The 20,352-nt window shown below is 48.5% G+C and overlaps 1 protein-coding gene across 5 annotated transcripts in view; it reads right to left on the bottom strand.

The window, feature by feature from the left end:
• Positions 1–20,352, bottom strand: part of FAM13B (family with sequence similarity 13 member B) — a 387,820-nt gene that overhangs the window by 110,768 nt on the left and 256,700 nt on the right. For 3 of the 5 annotated variants that reach the window (XM_069212170.1, XM_069212171.1, XM_069212174.1), the window contains 2 exons: positions 6,312–6,395; positions 6,045–6,217 (listed from right to left, as the gene is read on the bottom strand). In XM_069212170.1, the coding sequence (XP_069068271.1) occupies positions 6,045–6,217; positions 6,312–6,395 (257 nt within the window). The remainder of the gene's footprint in view (positions 1–6,044; positions 6,218–6,311; positions 6,396–20,352) is intronic. The other 2 variants (XM_069212172.1, XM_069212173.1) reach the window with 1 other exon arrangement.

Genomic DNA, 20,352 nt, shown 5'->3' on the forward strand with positions numbered 1-20,352 from the left:
AACTCCAGGCCAATAGTTTTTATTTGGAAAAATATAATTTCTTAATTTATTTTTAGAACCACAAGTTCAAGATGCAAGGTACTCCACACAGGTAAGTTAGGAACTTTGAATCAGAGCAATAGCATACACAGTTTTAGTTAAAATTGCAAAAAGCTATTTTAAAAGTGGACACACTGCAAAAATCAACAATTCCTGGGGGAGGTAAGTAATCTTTAGTTTGTCAGGTAAGTACGGTACTTACAAGTTCAAGTTCCTGGGCATAGGCAGCCCACCGTTGGGGGTTCAAGGCAACCCCAAAGTCACCGCACCAGCAACAAAGGACCGGTCAGGTGACGAGGTCAAAGAGGGGCCAAAAACACATAGGTGCCTAAGGAGAACAAGGGTGCTCTGGTTCCAGTCTCCCTACAGGTAAGTACCTGCATCTTCGGAGGGCAGAACAGAGGCGTTTTGTAGAGCACTGGGGGGGGGGGGGGGGGGGGGGCAGACACAAGTAGGCACACAAAACACACCCTCAGCGGCACAGGGGCAGCCGGGTGCAGTGTGCAAAGCAGGCATCGGGTTTTGTATAGAAATCAATGGAGGGACCCGGGGGTCAATCTAGCGGTGCAGACAGGGGGGCTTCTCGGGCCAGCCACCGACTAGGCTAGGCAGAGGGTCACTCCTGCACTGGAGTTCGGTTCCTTCTGGTCCTGGGGGCTGCAGGTGCAGAGCTTGGTCCAGGTGTCGGTTTCCTTGTTATAGGCAGTCACAGCCAGGGGGAGCCTCTGGATTCTGTCTGCATGCGTCGCTGTGGGGATCCAGGGGGGCGTCTAGGGCAACTCACGAGGTCACAGTCGCCTGGGAGTCCTCCCTGTAGTGTTGGTTCTCTGGAGCTCGAGCCGGGGGCGTCGGGTGCAGAGGGTGAAGTCTCACACTTCCGGCAGGAAGAGTGAGTTCTTTAAAAGTTGCTTCTTTGTTGCCAAGATGTGCTGCGGGTGAACAGTGCCACTGTTCTCGGGTGTTTCTTGGTCCTTCGGGTCTCAGGGCAGTCCTCTGAGGCTTCAGAGGTGGCTGGTCCCTGTTGGATGCATCGCTGTGCAGTTTTTTTCAAAGTCAGGAGACAGGCCGGTAGGGCTGGGGCAAAAGCAGTTGTCATCTCCATCGTCTCTGCAGGGCTTTCAGGTCAGCAGTCCTTCTTGTTTCAGGTTGTAGGAATCTGATTTCCTGGATTCTAGGTTGCCCCTAAATACTGAATTTAGGGGTGTGGTTAGGTCAGGAGGGCAGTAGCCACTGGCTACTGTCCTGGAGGGTGGCTATACCCTCTTTGTGCCTCCTCCCCGAAAAAGGGGGGGGGGGCACATCCCTAATCCTACTGGGGGAATCCTCCAAAACCAAGATGGAGGATTTCTCAAGGCAGGGGTCAGGGGTCACTTCAGCTCAGGACACCTTAGGGGTAGTCCTGACAGGTGGGTGACTCCAAGAGAAGAGCGTGACAGGAAGAGAGTCTACATTGTTTGGATCCCAATAGGGCGCTCAGTAATTACTCTGGTCCTACCAAAGAACATCAGGTGGACGATTAGCTCTGTGTGATTTTCTTGGGCAAAGAACGACTAGACAGTGGAGATACTGACCATCTTGATCCAGAAACGCACCGGCTAAGAAGCAGCCTCTGCAAGGCTTACGGGGTATTTCCTGTATAACTAAAGCTGCTACCACCATCTTGGCACGCAGCATGCCTGAGATGGATATTTGACGAAGCACTACTGGCTTGGCATGCAGCATGCCTGAGATTATATTTGTCAGGTGGCTGCTATGTGAGCATCAGTACACACACTGACGAAGCACTACTGGCTTGGCACACAGCATGCCTGAGATGGATATTTGTCAGGTGGCTGCTATGAGAGTATCAGTACACACACTGAAGAAGCACTACTGGCTTGGCACGCAGCATGCCTGAGATGATATTTGTCAGGTGGCTGCTATGAGAGCATCAGTACACACACTGACGAAGCACTACTGGCTTGGCACGCAGGATGCCTGAGAGGTGCTGCTATAGTCTCCATTCAAAGAGTGAGGAATCTGCAGTTAGAAGTATCCATCAGAAATGGAGTACATGTTCATATTGGTCAGAGGCGCTCCTAGGTTCTGCGCATGGGCAGGACTGTACAATGTTCACAAACAAGCGTCTCCTGGAGCAGCATTCATTAAAGCAGTTGTTTACAAGCTGAACCTCTAGTCGGGTCTGGCAATCTTTTCCTGTTTCTCATAACTTGAGTCAGTTTGTTCTAACACAGGCTGCGAGGTGGACACGGCCGTGAAGTAAAGTAGATATCCTCAGAACTCTACTGAGGCGGGCCCCACATTCCTTCACGGTTTCAAGGCACAGCGCATCATCAAATCTTCTCTCATCCTTACACTTCTATCATATCCATCAATGGTGTCCCGTGCAGGCATCACGTTCCCAAATAAAAACCAACAGCAGCACTGCGCGGCTCCAGGCCTGCAATCAAGAAGTTTACTAGTAACTGTCCAACCATTCTGTGCACCTTCTGCCCGAGAAGATGATATTCTGTGACGCAGAGACCAACATCCGCAGTGGCCAACTACCAGTCTGCTGCACTGCCCTCTTTGGAATAGGAGGCAAAGGATAGCTGTAAGGAAATGCATCCTTGGCATGGTTACCCCCTGACTTTTTGCCTTTGCTGATGCTAAGTTATGACTTGAAAGTGTGCTGGGACCCTGCTAACCAGGCCACAGCACCAGTGGTCTTTCCCTAAACTGTACCTTTGTCTCCACAATTGGCACAACAACCCTGGCACACGGGAAAGTCCCTTGTAACTGGTACCCCTGGTACCAAGGGCCCTGATGCCAGGGAAGGTCTCTAAGGGCTGCAGCATGTCTTATGCCACCCTGGAGACCCCTCACTCAGCACAGACACACTGCTTGCCAGCTTGTGTGTGCTGGCGGGGAGAAAATGACTAAGTCGACATGGCACTCCCCTCAGGGAGTGCCATGCCTAAGGCATAGATAAGTCACCCCTCTAGCAGGCCTTACAGACCTAAGGGAGGGAGCACTATACCACAGGTGAGGGCTTAGGTGCATGAGCCCTATGCCCCTACAGTGTCTAAACAAAACCTTAGACATTGTAAGTGCAGGGTAGCCATAAGAGTATATGGTCTGTGGGTCTGTCAAACACGAACTCCACAGTTCCATAATGGCTACACTGAAATCTGGGAAGTTTGGTATCAAACTTCTCAGCACAATAAAGATGCCAGTGTGCAATTTATTGTAACATACACCCAGAGGGTATCTTAGAGATGCCCCCTGAATGCCAACCTGACTTCTAGTGTAGGCTGACTAGTTTCTGCCAGCCTGCCAAACACCAGACATGTTGCTGGCCACATCGGGAGAGTGCCTTTGTCACTCTGTGGCCAGGAACAAAGCCTGTACTGGGTGGAGGTGCTTCTCACCTCCCCCTGCAGGAACTGTAACACCTGGCGGTGAGCCTCAAAGGCTCACCCCTTTTGTTACAGCACCACAGGGCATCCCAGCTAGTGGAGATGCCTGCCTCTCTGGCCACTGCCCCTACTTTTGGCGGCAAGGCTGGAGGAGATAATTAGAAAAACAAGGAGGAGTCACCCACTAGTCAGGACAGCCCCTAAGGTGTCCTGAGCTGAGGTGACTCCTGCTTTTAGAAATCCTCCATCTTGAGAGTTGAGGATTCTCCCAATAGGATTAGGGATGTGCCCCCCTCCCACAGAGAGGAGGCACAAAGAGGGTATAGCCACCCTCCAGGACAGTAGCCATTGGTCAGTATTTAGGGGCACCCCAGAACTTAGGAAACTAGATTCCTGCAACCTGAAAAAACAAGACGGACTGCTAACCTACAAGCCTGCAGAGAAGACGGACGACAACTGCCTTGGCCCAAGCCCTACCGGCCTGTCTCCAGCGACACATCCGACAGGGACCAGCGACTTCTGAAGCCTCAGAGGACTGCCCTGGACTAAAGGACCAAGAAACCCCCTTGAACAGCAGCCCTGTTCAAAACCAGCTACTTCTTTGCAACAAAGAAGCAACTTTCCAAGACTGCACGTTTTCCGCCGGAAGCGTGAGACCCTTCACTCTGCACCCGACGCCCCCGGCTCGAGATCCAGAGAACCAACACCATAGGGAGGACTCCCCGGAGACTGCAAGCCCGTGAATAACCAGAGACGACCCCCCTGATCCCCCACAGCGACGCCTGCAGAGATAATCCAGAGGCTCCCCCTGACCGCAACTGCCTGTAACAAGGGACCCGATGCCTTGAACCAACACTGCACCCGCAGCACCCAGGACCTGAAGGAACCGAACCTCAGTGCAAGAGCGACCCCGAGGTGGCCCTCTGCCTAGCCCAGGTGGTGGCTGTCCCGAGAAGCCACCCGTGCCTGCAACACTAGAGTGACCCCCGGGTCCCTCCATTGTTTTCTATCTATTCTTGTGTCCCCCCCAGTGCTCTACAAAACCCCCCTGGTCTGCCCCCGAGGACACAGGTACTTACCTGCTGGCAGACTGGAACCGGAGCCCCCCTGTTCTCCATAGGCGCCTATGTGTTTTGGGCACCTCTTTGACCTCTGCACCTGACTGGCCCTGAGCTGCTGGTGTGGTAACTTTGGGGGTGCCTTGAACCCCCAACAGTGGGATGCCTATGTCCCAAACTTGAGACTTTTAAGTGTTTTACTTACCTCCAAAACTAACCTTTACTTACCTCTCCCAGGAGCTGTTGATTTTTGCAGTGTCCACTTTTGAAATAGCTTATTGCCATTTTTACAAAGACTGTACATGATATTGTGTTCATTCAAAGTTCCTAAAGTATCTAAGTGAAGTACCTTGCATCTAAAGTGTTTGATATAAATCTTGAACCTGGGGTTCTTAAAATAAACTAAGACAAGATATCTTTCAGTATAAAAACATATTGGCCTGGAATTGTCTGAGTTTGTGTTCCTCATTTATTGCCTGCGTGTGTACAACAAATGCTTAATACCCTCTGATAGCCTACTGCTCGACCACACTACCACAAATAGAGCATTAGAATTATCTAATTTTGCCACTATGAACCTCTAAGGGGAACCCTTGGACTCTGTGCACACTATCTCTCACTTTGAGATAGTACATACAGAGCCAACTTCCTACAATAGCAGTGTTGCAATAAAGTTCTCAGATGTCCTCAGGTATGAGATCCCTGAGCTCCGCCTTAGCTCTTCCATACACAATGTGGTGAGACATACACAGTCAGCTACCTCTTGAGATTGTGCTTCTACATACCTCTTAAGGGGTCTAGCGGATCTTAAAGCACAACGTGACCTGCGCAGAAACCAGCTCTGAATTTTAAGATGGGTTTCTTCCACTGAACACCGTACCGTGGCTGATGACCTATCCAACTGCTATTTGTGGAGAAGGACTGACGGGTCTTCACAAGTTGTCCGGCTGCCCAAAAGATGGTGCACATTAGAGCCTCGGTCTGTTATTCTCACTGAGTATCAAAGCAAATGCCTTGCATCCCATACTCCTAACTTGGCTGAGCCACTTTTCGTTCCATCAGTATCGCCCCCCCCCCCACCCCCCAGCTCCATAATACCAAACGTGCAAGCAGGCCTGAAAGAATATGACAGCAGGGATCCAATGTACCATCTGATCATAACAAAGTAGGCCTCAAAGGCCATCTCTACTAATGATAAATTAGGTAATATGATTAAATACCAAAATGTGGTGAAGTTGTAAGATTGACATTGTGCAGACAACACATTTTTTTCTACCCAGTAGGGTGTATGGATGATACAAAAGAATGGAATGAAGTTTGAGGCAGGGAGGATAAGTGCATGCGAAACTAGGCCAGGGAAGCACAAGAATAAAGGACAGTAAACTACGGTCAGGTGAGAACGTACTTCAGCTCAGGCACTTCTATCAATTCTGTCAGCAAGATTACACTACTACCACATACAGGTAGACACTTTCAGGAACTAATGAAGACAACTGGTTGTGAAGAGCTGTGGCATGTTTGTGGGAAAAAAACAGAATACACTACGTACATTGAAGACGCTCGAGAACTTGACAACCTAATGTCCAGCGCCATCTTTGGATGATACTCTTGAACCTGGGCTGATTCAGAGTCCTCCTGGCTTCTAACGCATTCTGTCTGGACAGCGGGACTAACTGCATCGCTGCTCTCTGATGACATACTCACAGCTTCCTCATCTTCCTCCTAGATGGACAAGGGGAAACATTTACATCCAGGTCAGATCAGTCCAAGACAAATCATTACTACTATTAAACTTCGAGGGCTATGGAAACAGTACCTTGATGTCTTCAAAGAAATGTGACGTTTCTCCTTCTATAATGGGCTGCAGCATCTGTCCTCTTCGCTTGGTGGACGGCGAGCCCTGTAATTTTCACATTTTGCATGGCTCTCAGTTACACATCACTAGATATATATTACTAGAGACACACTATAATGTGTACACAGAGGGCACAGATTCAGACATCAGCACAAGGATTACAGATATGATTTATGTAAACAATATTAAGCTGAGCTTGACTTATCTTAGCACAAAACAGTTCAGCTCTCAGACGTTCACAAGACACACCTCCATCAGTGGAAGTCAATAACTCAATACAGCATAAAATGCGAGACAAAATTAGCCTTGGACTGTACGCCTGTCCAAACACACCATATTATCCCCCTCAAGTATGCCACAGAATGCCTGTATATTGTGAAGAACTCAGGTGTATTACATGGTGTGGTTGTGCGACCTCACCAGGTAATACACTTAAAATGTAGACTGTATTTTTACATTTTTAAACACCACAATGAAAAATACACTGGAGCGTTCCAGAGATATATAACTTATAAGGTAGAGTGAATCTGGTTATTTCACTCAACCACGAACAAGCATTGGCAAATTCAACAAATTTGGCACTTATAATCTTTTTTCACCAAAAAGACAGGGCTAGTTTGAATGAGGTCACTTGGAGTCAGTCTAGGCTACCTACACCAGTACGGAGTGAGTCAGGGGGTCCAGCCAGGTCAGCAAAAACAGTCACCTCAACAGGGAAAGCCATCCTCAGTCAGTTCCAGGCACTTTTATCCTTTGCAGGATTTTCCTATGAAAGTGGCCCTGATGCAAGGGATGAAGCACGCTGAAGGTGTTCAAAGGATGCGGTCAGTGGGGGATCTTGCTGCATCTCACCCTCCGTCCTCTAAGTGGGCGAAGCAATCCTGCTCACAGCGTCAAAGCATCTCAAGGTCCTCTTAGTGCTGAAAGAATTCTATTCACCACTGGAATACAAACTGCCCAGTAATGCATCACTGGCCAATTATTCATGGGTTGATCACACATCCTCTGGAAGTCTCAGCTGCACTAAGACAACATCAAGAGTCACAGAGAACATAGGTGAAACTTTGTGCATCTGCTCCAGGTTCTGCACGGTGGCGATTAGCGGTGGTTTGAAGACTTTGGGCTATTAACTTGCCCCAGCATGCTTCCCAGCTGTTGTGTCCCGGTGCTGTGAACAGGAGGCCAGCTCACTGACCCTTGGAGTCTCTTGGCTTTGGCTGGGCTCTGGAGACATCTCCTCGAGCAGGACATCTCACCTGATGATCACTTTCTGCGACGTGTAGCATCTGGGCATGCCAGGATGCCAGATTGTCGTTTTCAAATATGGCAGGTTCCTCTCATGGCACGTGGAGCTTCCGAGCCCAGCCCAGAGGTGTGGCTACTAAGAGGGCTACATGCCCCTGAAAACACGGTTTCCCCTGTCCCTAGTGCCATCCTGTCTGAACAATGGCGTAGCCCCTCTCTGTCTGTCCTTCAAAGGCAGCTTCCCCTTTGCAGCTCACCTCTTGGGACAACTCCTGTGTGGCTTCCTGAAGGATGGAAATGCCACCTCCCCCTTTGTATCCTTTCCTTGGAGTCATTAGCACATCTCCCTACGACGGCAGGAAGCTGTTTCGACCACCGGACCCCGTGTCCCACCAGTATGGGCACATGGGACTGAAAGCATCAAAGTGGCAGCTTTGCTGAAGTTGCAGACTGAAACTTTTTACATTACCTTCGGCCTAGGGATCAAGTTGGGCTTGATGATGCATGTTGTTTGACACCTTGAATGACCCACTTTGGTCGCACCTTTCGAGTTAGGCACAGCCGAGGGGTCAGCGTACAACTCTGCACTTGCCAATTGGGCAACCATGCTTTTCCACAGTAATAGCAACAGTTTTGTGTTTTCACTGTCAAAACATGTAACGTTACATGTTCTGCCCGTAGAATATGTTGCACCCTGACTTAGGACTCGATAGGCCTGCCACAGGGGTGACTTACACATATACCAGATGAAAGAATGGTTTTGCCATGACTTTAAATGGCAAAGTGAGGCCATCAGTTAATTAAAACTACTCTTCCAGCCCGCAAATGGCAGAGCGGGAGTCTCATTTTACTTGTGTACTACGCACGGGCAGAACAGTGGAGTAAACTAGCGACTATTACTAGGGACTTACAGGTCAGTTAACTCAGCCAATCTGGTAGAAGCCAATTTGACATAACAATTTAAGGGTGAAAGCACAGACACTGAGGTCTAGTTAGCAGGCCTCAGTGAACTCCAATTCGAAAAACCAGCAGCATCCGTGCATAAACCTGGGTTGAGCACACAATGTCGAGGGCAGTTTCTAAGAAGTGACCAAACTCTTCTAGCTTGAAGTGATGTCAAAGGGTTCTGACATCTCAATGTCTCATCGCAGCCCCCAGTGTCTGAAAGCCTCTGAAGGAGGTCTGCTGCTGGGGGCATCAGGACAAATCTACAATTGTTGCCATCGTTCAGACACAGCATCTAGGATCTCAGTAATTCTGCATCTTGGTCCATCAATCGTACTCACAATCCCTTGCCACTAAGTCGCACCAGCCGTCTCTGAAGCACTCGCAATGTCACTGCCTGGACTGCTTCTGCAAAGCTCTCCATTCAACCAGGTACTTAGAAATGCTCCTCCCTGCACTCCGTCAGATTCAGGCCCTAGCACTGCCCAACTTCCCACTTTGCCCCACACACCACAGCCTCCAGCAGGCTCGGTCTCTCACCACATCAGTTAACGGCGCAAGGATGCTCGATGGCACTTCACCGACAAGGCAGTTTTCTGCTCCTTTTTGGTAATGCCTTCTAGCTGAACCCGGGTACCCACAGACTAGGGGCCCAAGAATCCTTTCCCTCAGACTGATCTCAGTAATGCCGTGCTTCCAGAGCATCCATAAAGAATTATTCACAGCAGGCTTCACTTCACTCCACGCCCAGCAATGCTTTATCTCACAAACTGCTGCCCAATCACGTCAGCAATGCTCTGCACACCTCACTATTGACATAAAATGCCCTCGACATACATCGCCTTAAACTGTGCCCCACAGAGCCTTTAATTCATACTATGACTGTCTGCAATATCTAGCCTCAAGCAAAGCCCCTCTGCAGAGCCCAGCCTCAGCTAAAGCCTTTCTGTACAGTATGACCTGAGGCAAAGCTCCGGTGCGGAGCGCAACCTCATTTAAGGCATGTCTGCAAAATGTGACCAGAGAGAAGGTCAGTCTACAGAGAGCAACGTCAGTTAAGGGCCTTGTACAAAGCGGGACCTCAGGGAAGGTCGGACTGCAGAGCACAGCTGCAGCCAAAGCTTTTCTGCAAACACCGCTCCCAACGCTCCCCACCAATGCTCTCTCTGCGCCTAGCCACAAAATGTGCACATCTGGAGGGTCTGGTCAGACCAAAACAGACAGTATTCAGTGGCAAAATAGTTCTGTTACTTGTATTTTTCGGTGCTCTACTCACAACCTAGTGGTTGGGATCAGAACAATATTTTATTTCCATAAAACATTAAACTTATTCTGGAATCTTGTGCTTTGTCCAACTAGTGCTTCGGTGCGTTCCTAACCTTTATGGGTTCTGATCTCTTAGATGAGGCAGTGGATTCGAAAGAATGAAGCTTGCAGGTAATGAAACGAACGGTCCTAAGACTTGAGGGCCACATAAAACTTGTTTGATACCTCAGGAGCAAAAACTTATTATACTTAAGGAAGCGTCTTTTTTCTACATCCACTCATCATGCAAGAGGCATTTTCTTACAGGGTTACCTTGTGGTGCCATGGGGAGGGACGGCATGGGAGGCAAGCAGGCAGAGCTTTCGGGTGTGTGGGATGTCAACCTCCTCATGAACCTCTGAGTTGCCCCCACAGTCAGTGAGAGCCATGCCTGCTCAGCCTACAGGTTTCATTCACCTGTGACCTTGAGAGGGCAAGCGTCAAGCAGCGCAAAGGCTCTTCCACCAATGCCCACGGGAGAAGCAATGCAACCACGGGCACACTGCTCAGATGGACTGAAGCCGCAATCCAGCTGCCATGGCAGCCAGACAAAACACCAGGGCCGTAAAGAGAGCAGTTTGAAAACTGTGCAGATCCAATGTGGATGGGATTTCACATTTTGTCATCCAGCATAACATGGGCTCTAACCTCGATCATAGCGCTTTTAGCTGTGCTCTGGTCTCTGAAGAGGCTGTCGCACATCACTAACCAGGCTAAAGAAGGCACATGAACGCACAGATAAGATGAAAGGAGAGTCTCTGTGCAGCTGTCACAGTGCCGACGAGCACTTGGTTCCCAGGGGTCAAGGTTGGCTGTGTGGAGTGTCAGAGGGTGAAGGGCTCCAGAGCCCCTGCGAAGCTGTACTGGACCAAAGGCTGACAATGAAGGGTCTTGTGTACTGTATGTAGCTTTAGTGGCAGTAGACGTTGGGAAATGGACTGAATGTTTACATCCTCAACACATTTCACTTCTGCATTTGTGTGGCACAAGTTACACACTTTCAGTGAAGCTCTTTCTGGTTGAGGTTCTGCAACTACAAGTTTCTCACCTTTTGAATATTCCCCAGGTGTGCCACAGGATCTGGAAACGTTTGCGAAGCACCTTTGTGACACCTTGTGGCTCCACATCCACGCCATTCTGCTCCGGAAATAAAGTGCAAGGACTAGACAGGCGCCGCTCTAGAGCGATGTCATGAGTTGCTTTCGTGTCTGGCCGCACCGCCAGGTAGAGAGCACCAACAACAAATTGGCTGTGACTAGTGTGCAGGCTCCTAGACTTGGGATGTTATTGTCAGAGCCCAAGTCACACAACAGGGAGAGCAGGACAACACTTTGGTGAGGAATCTGTGGCCATAGTCTTCACCAGAAACCGTGGTACACAAGGCAAGTGTCTTGTTATCTCACAGGGACTTCAAACCTTTCAATTAGATCCCAGAGCTGCACCTGTTAGCAGGTTGGTCTGTGAACTAGTACAAATCAAACAGGTCTGTAGGACCAAGCTGGCAGCGTGAAAGTATGGACCAATGCATACAGAGCTGCCTGGCAGATGTGCAGGACACAAACTGTGCAGGACACAAACTGTGCATGCCAATGTAGTGATAGCAGCCTTGGCCCACATGGAAAGATCGGAGTCTTCACCAATGCACAGCAGATCAGAATGTACAGTGCAATCCGGCAGAAGAGGGGGCGCTTCTGCAGACTTGTCTTTTTTTTTACTCGAGCGGATTCCACAAAGAGCTGATCATGCAGACAGCGCTCTCTGCTACACTCAATGTAAAAGGTCAGCACTTTTTTTGGGTCCAGCAATGAAGTCACCCTTTCTTCTTCGAGGGGTGAGGCAGAGCATAGGACGTGGTAAGGTTTGTCCAATGTGGAACAGTGTCACAGCTATTGGAAAGGATGCTCACGTCCACAGGACCAGTGCTTCTTGGAAGAGGCTGGAGTATGGTGGGTTACAACAGAGACTGAAGCCCACAGAAGCTGCGACAAGGAACACTGTCTGGAGGGTGAATGCAGGAGGCTGGCCTGGCTTGCAGTGGGTACCAAAGGTACTTACACCTTATACCGGGCCCAGTTATCCCTTATTAGTGAAGTGTAGGCAGTGGCTACACGCCAGGCTCTCTAGGGGTAGCTGTGGGTGAGCAGTCACGGCTTATCTAGGAGACATGCAAAGCTCATGCAATACCACTGTAGTCACAGAGCACAGAGCACTTACACACATGAAAGAAAATACTCAGGGTTACCAAAAATAAAGGTACTTTACTTTAGTGACACAAATGCCAAATATATCTTAGAGGCTATACTCCCTTAGGAGGTAAGTATTATACACAAAATATACACTAGTAACCAAAACCAGGTAAGTAAACAGTCATAAAATAGTGCAAATAGTGAAAATCACAATAGGTTGCAATGGGCCGAGGGGGAACACAAACCATATACTAAAATAGTGGAATGCGCAAGTCTGTTTCCCACCTAGGCAAGGGTAGTGTGTAGAGGGACAATGGGAGTGTAAGAAAACACCAAAGGTAAGTAAAATACCCCCACCCTAGAGCCCAGGAAAGCAGGAGTAAAGTACAGCAAGTTTCCTAAAACACTAATAAACCAAGACTGCAAGAAGCCAACAATGGATTCCTGGACCTGAAGAGCCGTGGATAGAGGAGACCAAGTCCAAGAGTCGCTGAAGACTCCAGGAAGAACAGGAGCCCCTGTTAACCCGGACAAAGGTGCAAAAGTGGATCTCCGGTTAGAAGAAAAAGTCAGAGATGCACCAAAGAAGACAGCTGCGGGTTTCTGCTTGGTGCAAGTGATGTCCCACATCGAGTAGAAGAATGCCGGCTGTTTTTCGTCATTGGATTCACCAACAAGCCTTGGCTCAGCCAAGAAACGCGTTTGGCAGGAAAAGGTGCCTCCTGGATACAGTAGGGGCCTGGGGGTCTCAACTCGGACTGAGGAGACGGGGGCTCTCAGCACTTCAAAGAGCCCTCAGAAGGCCAGGCACCACCCACAGGAGTACCATAACACGGGGACAAAGGAGTTGCCAATGGCGGTCGTTGCAGCACTACACAAAGGGATCCCACACCGCCGGGGAACAACTCACGGTGCTGCGCATCGCAGAATAGAGTGCTGGGGACCTGGGCTATGCCGTGCATGAAGGATTCCTTGGAGAAGCACACAGAAGCCCTAGGAGCTGCAAAACACGCAGTGCAAAGGCGTACTGTCTGGCTCGGAGAGGCAAGCTGTTTGGACAGCTGGACCTTTGGACAGTCAGGGTCACTTCGGTCTACCACCTGTGTTCCAGGATCCACGCTCGCCGTCACTGCTGTGAGGTGCCTGCTGAAGCAGGGAAGTGAATAACTACGGGAGATTCCTTCAATTCTTCTGATGCAGGATGAAGACAGGCAGTCCTCTGTGGATGCACAACCTGGAAACTGTTGCAGCTGCTGGCAGCAGCTGAAGTTACAGAGTTGCAGTAGCCTTCTTGGATACGTTGCTGCAGTTGTAGAGTTCCTGGAGCAGTTCTGTGGTTGATCAGATGGAGAAGGTGAAGCAGAGGATGCAGAGGAGTCCTGCTAGAGTCTTGCAAACCAAATCTGAAGAAACACCCAGAGGAAAGATCCTAAAAAGCCCTGAGAGGGGGACTGGTCATCTAACTAGGTATGGACCTATCAGGAGGGGTCTCTGACGTCACCTGCTGGCATTGGCCACTAAGATGCTCCCAGAGTATCCGAGCCCCTTGGAATCCAAGATGGCTAATGCCAGGGACACTCTGGAGGAGCTCCGGGCACTACCCCTTGGTCTTTTGTCCAGTTTCATGTCAGAGCAGGCACTGGGGGTCTCTGAACCGGTGTAGACTGGATTATGCAAGGAGGGCACGGTCTGTGCCCTTCAAAGCACTTCCAGAGGCTCTGGGAGGATACCCCCTCCATGCCTGTAACACCTATTTCCAATGGGAGAGGGTGTAACACCCCTCTCCTAAAGGAAACGCATTGTTCTACCTTCATGGGATTGGGCTTCCCAAGCTCAAGGAGGGCAGAGGCCTGTCTGTGAGGTGGCAGCAGTTGGGGCTGCAGTGAAAACCTCAGAGAGCTGGTTTAGCAGTACGGAGGGTCCATGGTGGAGCCCCCAGGGTGCATGGAATTGCCCCCCAAAACTGGAATCAGATTGGGAGTTCTCAATCCTAGACACCTTACATGGCCATATTCGGGATTACTATTGTGAAGCTACATATAAGTATTGATTTATATGTAGTGCACACTTATATTGCCGTCCCCGCACTCACGAAGTCCGGGAAATTGGTCCTGGACAACGCGGGGGCACGTCTGCTAGTTCAGGGGTGCCCTCATACACAGTAACTTTGCACCTAGCCTTCAGGGTCTGAAGGTTAGATATATAGGTGACTTATAGGAGAACATGGTTGTGAAATAGTGTTCACACTGTTCCACTCAGGCTACAATGGCAGTCCTGAAGGAGTGTTTGTGTGAGCTTCCTATGGGTGGCAAAAGAAATGCTGCAGCCCATAGGGATCTCCTGGAACCCCAATGCCCTGGGTACCATTTACTAGGGACTTGGGGAGGGGCCCAGTATGGTAATTTGGAGGGGAATACTGGGTTACCAGTATTTAACGATGAATTTAAATACAGAGAGCATAGGGACTGGAGTTCTGGTTAGCAGGACATCAGTGACACAGTTAAGCAGATTGACAAAAACAGTGAAACAGACTGACAAGCAGGCCACAAACCATGAGCACTGGGGTCCTGGCTAGCAGGATCCCAGTAAGACAGTAAAAATACCCTGACACACACTCACAAACAGGCCAAACATGGGGTAACCCATGCTAGAAGAAAGACACCTTCCTACAATGAGGAGAAGAGGAAACAAGTGTTGGAGGCCTTTCATACAAGGTATCACAACTGGCTACTCTAGCAAAAAGGGATGATTTGGCAATGGTATAAAGCAGAAAGACCAGAAAGGTACTCATGAGCTGTGTCCAAAGCAACGCCATGCCAGACAAGAGACAAAACAGAACATCAGATAACCTGGGCTGGGGGTAGGGATAAATATGGCGTGTCCCGCACTGCTCCCACAAATTTCGCTCACTGGGTTGATCGCAGCCAGTTGTGATGAAAAATGTCAGATCTTGTGCCAATGGCATGTCCAGTGGAGTTGGTGGATGTAAGGAAATGTCTCCTTGGCTTGGTTACCCCCTGACGTTTTGCCTTTGCTGATGCCAAGTTATGATTTGAAATTGTGCTGAGGCCTGCTAACCAGGCCCCAGCACCAGTGGTCTTTCCCTAAACCAGTGGTTCCCAAACTTTTTCGATCCCCGGCTCCTTTGACCTATTGGCCGTGTTGGCCACGGCTCCCCATTATGTTACTTTTTTTTGGCGGGTGGGGGAACGTAATCCCAGCCTGTACCTGTACCTACACTATTTACAGTTTGACTTCTTAATTCTCTCGTTCAGGTTCCTGAAAACCATTTATTTTAAACTATTTATTTTCTTTTGTCATAGGGATATTATTAATGGTACTCTGGCGCCCTCCGCTGGTCACAATAATTAATGCAGGGGGTTTTGTTTCCAAAACCACGGTGAAAAGCTACCGATTAAAAGCACCTCCGAGTGGTTTCCAGACTGTGTGCGGCGCCCCTGGCTAATTTTGACGGCGCACCAAGGAGCCGCGGCGCACAGTTTGGGAACCACTGCCCTAAACTGTACCTTTGTCTCCACAATTGGCACAACCCTGGCATCCAGGTAAGTCCCTTGTAACTGGTACCCCTGGTACCAAGGGCCCTGCTGCCAGGGAAGGTCTCTAAGGGCACCAGCATGTCTTATGCCACCCTGGGGACCCCTCACTCAGCACAGACACACTGCTTCACAGCTTGTGTGTGCTGGTGGGGAGAAAATGACTAAGTCGACATGGCACTCCCCTCAGGGTGCCATGCCAACCTCACACTGCCTGTAGCATAGGTAAGTCACCCCTCTAGCAGGCCTTACAGCCCTAAGGAAGGGTGCACTATACCACAGGAGAGGGCATAGCTGAATGAGCACTATGCCCCTACAGTGTCGTATCAAGGCCACTGGTTTCTTGAAGGTCACCATACCTAATTTTATCACCAGTATTGATCATTGTCCGAAAGTCAAGCAGGGCAGGCGTAGCGAAGCATAGTCTCGGTCGAGGTTGTAACGGCACAATAGGCACCTCATCCACTGGTGTCGGCTTTGATGCTGCAGAAACTGGTGTAGTGTTGGGAGGCTCAGAATGGTATCTGGGGGCAGCCCAGTGGTGGCACAACTGGTGTCAAGGATGAAGTAACCAGCAGAGAGGGGTCTCTGCTCCTTGGGGCCCAACAGAGCACCAGAACGAGTTGATAAGGATGTGATGAGCCTGAGCATGGCCTCGTAAAACTCTTCAATCTTCCGCTGTGTTGCAGATGGCCATAGAAACTAGAGCTTCGTCAGGACAAGTTATACGATAGGCTCCAACGTCGACTGATTTCTGTAGCAAGACTGCGAGGCATGGTGACCCCCTCACCCCTTTTCAAGAATATGCAAGTGGGGAGGGGGCAGCCTGGGTTCTACTTGGATTTTTTGATTTTTTTCTTCAGCTTACGCAAAGCCTTGAATTGCGACGACTGACCTCGAGAACAACTCCTATGACTTTTGGACTGGAAACAGCATCAAACCTTCGACTCAAACTGCCTTGTTTTCGATTCTTCCAATATTTGATGGCAGTCTTGCAATCTACGGCTCATACAGACTTCAAGTTCTTCGATATGCAGTCAGCGCAGGCCTTGGAGTCATAGCACGACCCCAGGCACCACAAAAAAAGACAGACATTTGATAGCAATAGACTTGTAGTTTTGGGAGGTCATATTTCTCTTGGGAGGTCATATTTCCCTTGCACACAGGATTTTCATTTTTTTTTTTTTTTTTAAGGTGAATGGGTCCCTCCCTTGTTCAAGAGAGGCAGTTTCAGATCCGCATCTGGTAGTGTGGAAAAATGTCAGATCACTGGAGTGGCACTCATATGATCTCCGCATGCCATTTCTCGAGCAGAACGGTGTAACCTACCCTGCACACAAAGGTACTTCTCAAAAGGTTCTGGACTGGGAAGAAAGATCTTTGGAGTGGGACAATGAGCTGATACGGCAGTCAGGTGAACTTTAATTGGTTTGGAGTTCACCAAGTGCAATAAGTAAGGAAGCACGATATTTACTGGCCAGATAGTGGGACAGGATTTTTGGCAAACAAGTAAATCACAAATCTTTTCCACTAGAAGACTGTACCAAATGGTCATGCTGCTTCTCTGAGACTTTGTATACAGTCTGGTGGTAAATTCAAGTGTATGTACTTTATGAATTTAGGAGCTAAGATGCCAAATTCTAGGATTATATGGGGATGTAGGATTTCCCTCCCGTCATGAACAGCAGCTCATGGTTGCCTCTAGTAAGGTTTGAGCAACAAGTGAAGTAGCTCTGGAAAAAACCATTGCCTCGGCCACTCAGAGCGATCAGGATCTTGGTTGAAAGACCATTTAAACTTGATGATCACAGGAGGAACAGCATACAGAAATCTATTCTACCAGCTCATCCACCGAGAGCTGCGCACTGATCCCACATTCTGGAGTCGTAGTTTGGGCAATCTATGCTTGATTGTTGCACATGAGTCTTCCTGGGAAACCCCAGTCTTGAAAGGCAGATTGTCAAACATTGTTTTCGACTTCCCATTTGTGGTTTTCTTAAACCTGTCTAAGGATGTATGCCAGGTGATTTTGAAGACTTGGTAATGTACTGCCTGAAGACGCAGATTTCTAGCCAGCAATCAATACCGGATTGCTTGACCCTCCATTGAGCGTTCACAATCTGGTTCCCCCTATTTGCTCTCGCAGTGCGTTGTTGTTGTGTTGTTTGTCAGTGGACAGTGCGGGTTGGAAAGCCCCGGTGGTGAAGTGGCTGCTGCTGTGGAGATCTCTGGCTATGACTCCTAGGATTGTGTAAGTGAGCTGCACATTCGGTGAAAGAAGCATCTGTCACCATGGCAAGATTTGGAAGATCCTGTTAGAAAGGAACTCCTTTGAGCCACTACTTAAGACTGCAGTTTGTTGATCTAAAGGAATTCTGTCTTCTCAGTCTCCCTGATCTTTTTACTTTCAAGTCCTCATTTGTGACAGATGGTAGGAGCTCATGTGAGGAGTCAATACGTAAATTAGTGGCTGCCCCGTCGGTCTGTGTCACAGGTGAAAGACCTCATCCAAAATTCCGATGGGGTTTCGGGCTAGCCCTAGGACTCCTCACTAGCTGGTCCACAGGTCATCACCACTGGCATCCAGAGCGCTCTCACAATGATGTTGATCAATCACCAATCCTCCCAATACACCAGTACTCGAAAGACCCACATTTCAGCCCTTTTAGCCGGCTGGCAGATAGAGCCTTAACCACTTCTCGCCAGAAAGACTGGATGTTGAGACACTGCAAAAACATAAGAACATCGTCTGCCCTCCCCACGTCTCTCAATCTCCTGGCTAGACCCCAGCTGGGCTCAATGCCTACACCCACGGAAATTACTCGCCTATTAATCGCTCATATTCACTGCATAAAACTTTATGAATAAAAAAGAGAAATAAAATAACCTCTTAAGTTTGCCAACTTCTTCAGGGTCCCATAAGCTCTGTGTACTGTAAATAAATGGTGCTTCCTGAAAGAAGCAGCTTTTACTGAGTCCCAAAGAATAGACAAATACTTGCCACAAATGTTAGCTCCAACGTCGGCAGGTCTCTTCTCTAGGTCTCGTCTGGCACAGTAAAGCCTCCATCGATATCTTGCACCAGCACCCGGTACAATTTCATCACCTCTTTTACCTTCCATTCCTTGCATAAACCTTGTGCCCAACTGATAGTACTTACATTTGGATAGCCTTCTGTCTGTAAGTTAAGATAAAGTTTCTCAGGACACAAGGCTGCCATAGCCAATATTCTGGCCCCATTTATGAACACCAGGTTCAAACAAAGATCTTGCTACTATGTCCTGTAGGAAATCTGTTGTTCTGGGTGAATTCCATATCAGGGCAACTTCATTATAACAAGGTATCCCTAGCACCCCCCTGATCTGGACCCACAGCTTTCAAGCAGAGCTCAAGGTCTACAAGCTGATCTTTAAAAAAAAATCTAGGATGGTCCATCTTATACACAGAAAATGCATACTCCGCCAAGGCATGTTTTTCATCAGGGCTTGAAATAAGGGAGTTATCTGCTAGGACCCCTCCAGGGAACAATATTCTTTCGCTCTTCCACTGGAAATCTGGGACTTCTAGACCACCTTCAAGTTTATTTCTTCGTAGCTTTCTCTGTGCAATTCTCCATCCTTTAGGTGACTAAATAAAACTGCTTATTTTACCTGTAGGTGTTTGAGCCACACTGCTCTGAAAGTTAGTAGAATCATGTTACAAATAAAGGTACAGGGTGGGTGTAGCACCATTTTTACTACGTTAATTTTTCAGAGAATTGTAAGAGGGAAACATTCCCATGATCTCAGCAATTCCTAAGTCTCCATCATAAGTTTATCAAAATTCACTTGTGGCATTTTTTCCAGCTCCTGTTCAAACTGAACACCCAAATACCCTCATTTCCTTTTTACCAACGGGCTATCACATCCAGTATTCCAAGGCTTTTACTCAATTTTTGTTGGTTCACCAAATAGCCGGAGAGCCTCCATAAATCCCCAGAACTTGCCCAATGGCCAGGAATGAGCCAGCAACATCTTGGGTTTACATTATCAGATCACCCAAGTATATCGCAACTCTTTTCATCCATCCATTACACTCAAAAGGGGCAATATCCTGGTTTCCCCCAATTCTCCTTGCCAAGGGCTCAATATACACATTACAAAAGCAGGGGGACAGGCTTGCTGTCTCTCTCTTCTTATAGAGATCTGTTTAGGCAGTTTCCCCGAATACAACAATTCTTGCCACCGGCTCCTTATAAATTGATCTGATAGTTCTTAAAAATTCCTCCCCCAGGTAATATCGCTTGATCCACTGTATGGAAAGGGTCAACTCACCCTACTGAAAGCATTAGTGGCGTCAAATGTTAGCACTGTTAACAGGATTGTTTTCTTCAAACTGCTGTCTACACTGCTCCCATCACATCATGCGTAACTCAAGTAGTTGTCTTCCCATGATAAAACCCTTCTGATCTTCGTGCACTAGACTGCCATCACCCTTTCCAATCTTTCTGCTAGCCAGTTCATATAGATCTCAGTCACAATTTAGCAAAGAGATCAGTCTACATGATTCACAAAATCTGGGGCCCTGGTTAGGTTTTAAAATTATACTATTTGTAGCTCCATCGAAGGATCAAGGCAGGGCGATACCATCTGAAGGACACTACAAGTAGATTATTTGATGAGTGAAAGAGTTCACCCTTTAGTGCAATATACAGCTCACCTGCTATGCCATTAGGGCAGGACGTTTCCCCTTTCCTTGATGCTTTCATTGCACCAATCGCTTCCTCCA

Source organism: Pleurodeles waltl, chromosome 10 (assembly GCF_031143425.1).
Source record: "Pleurodeles waltl isolate 20211129_DDA chromosome 10, aPleWal1.hap1.20221129, whole genome shotgun sequence".
NCBI lineage: Eukaryota > Metazoa > Chordata > Amphibia > Caudata > Salamandridae > Pleurodeles > Pleurodeles waltl.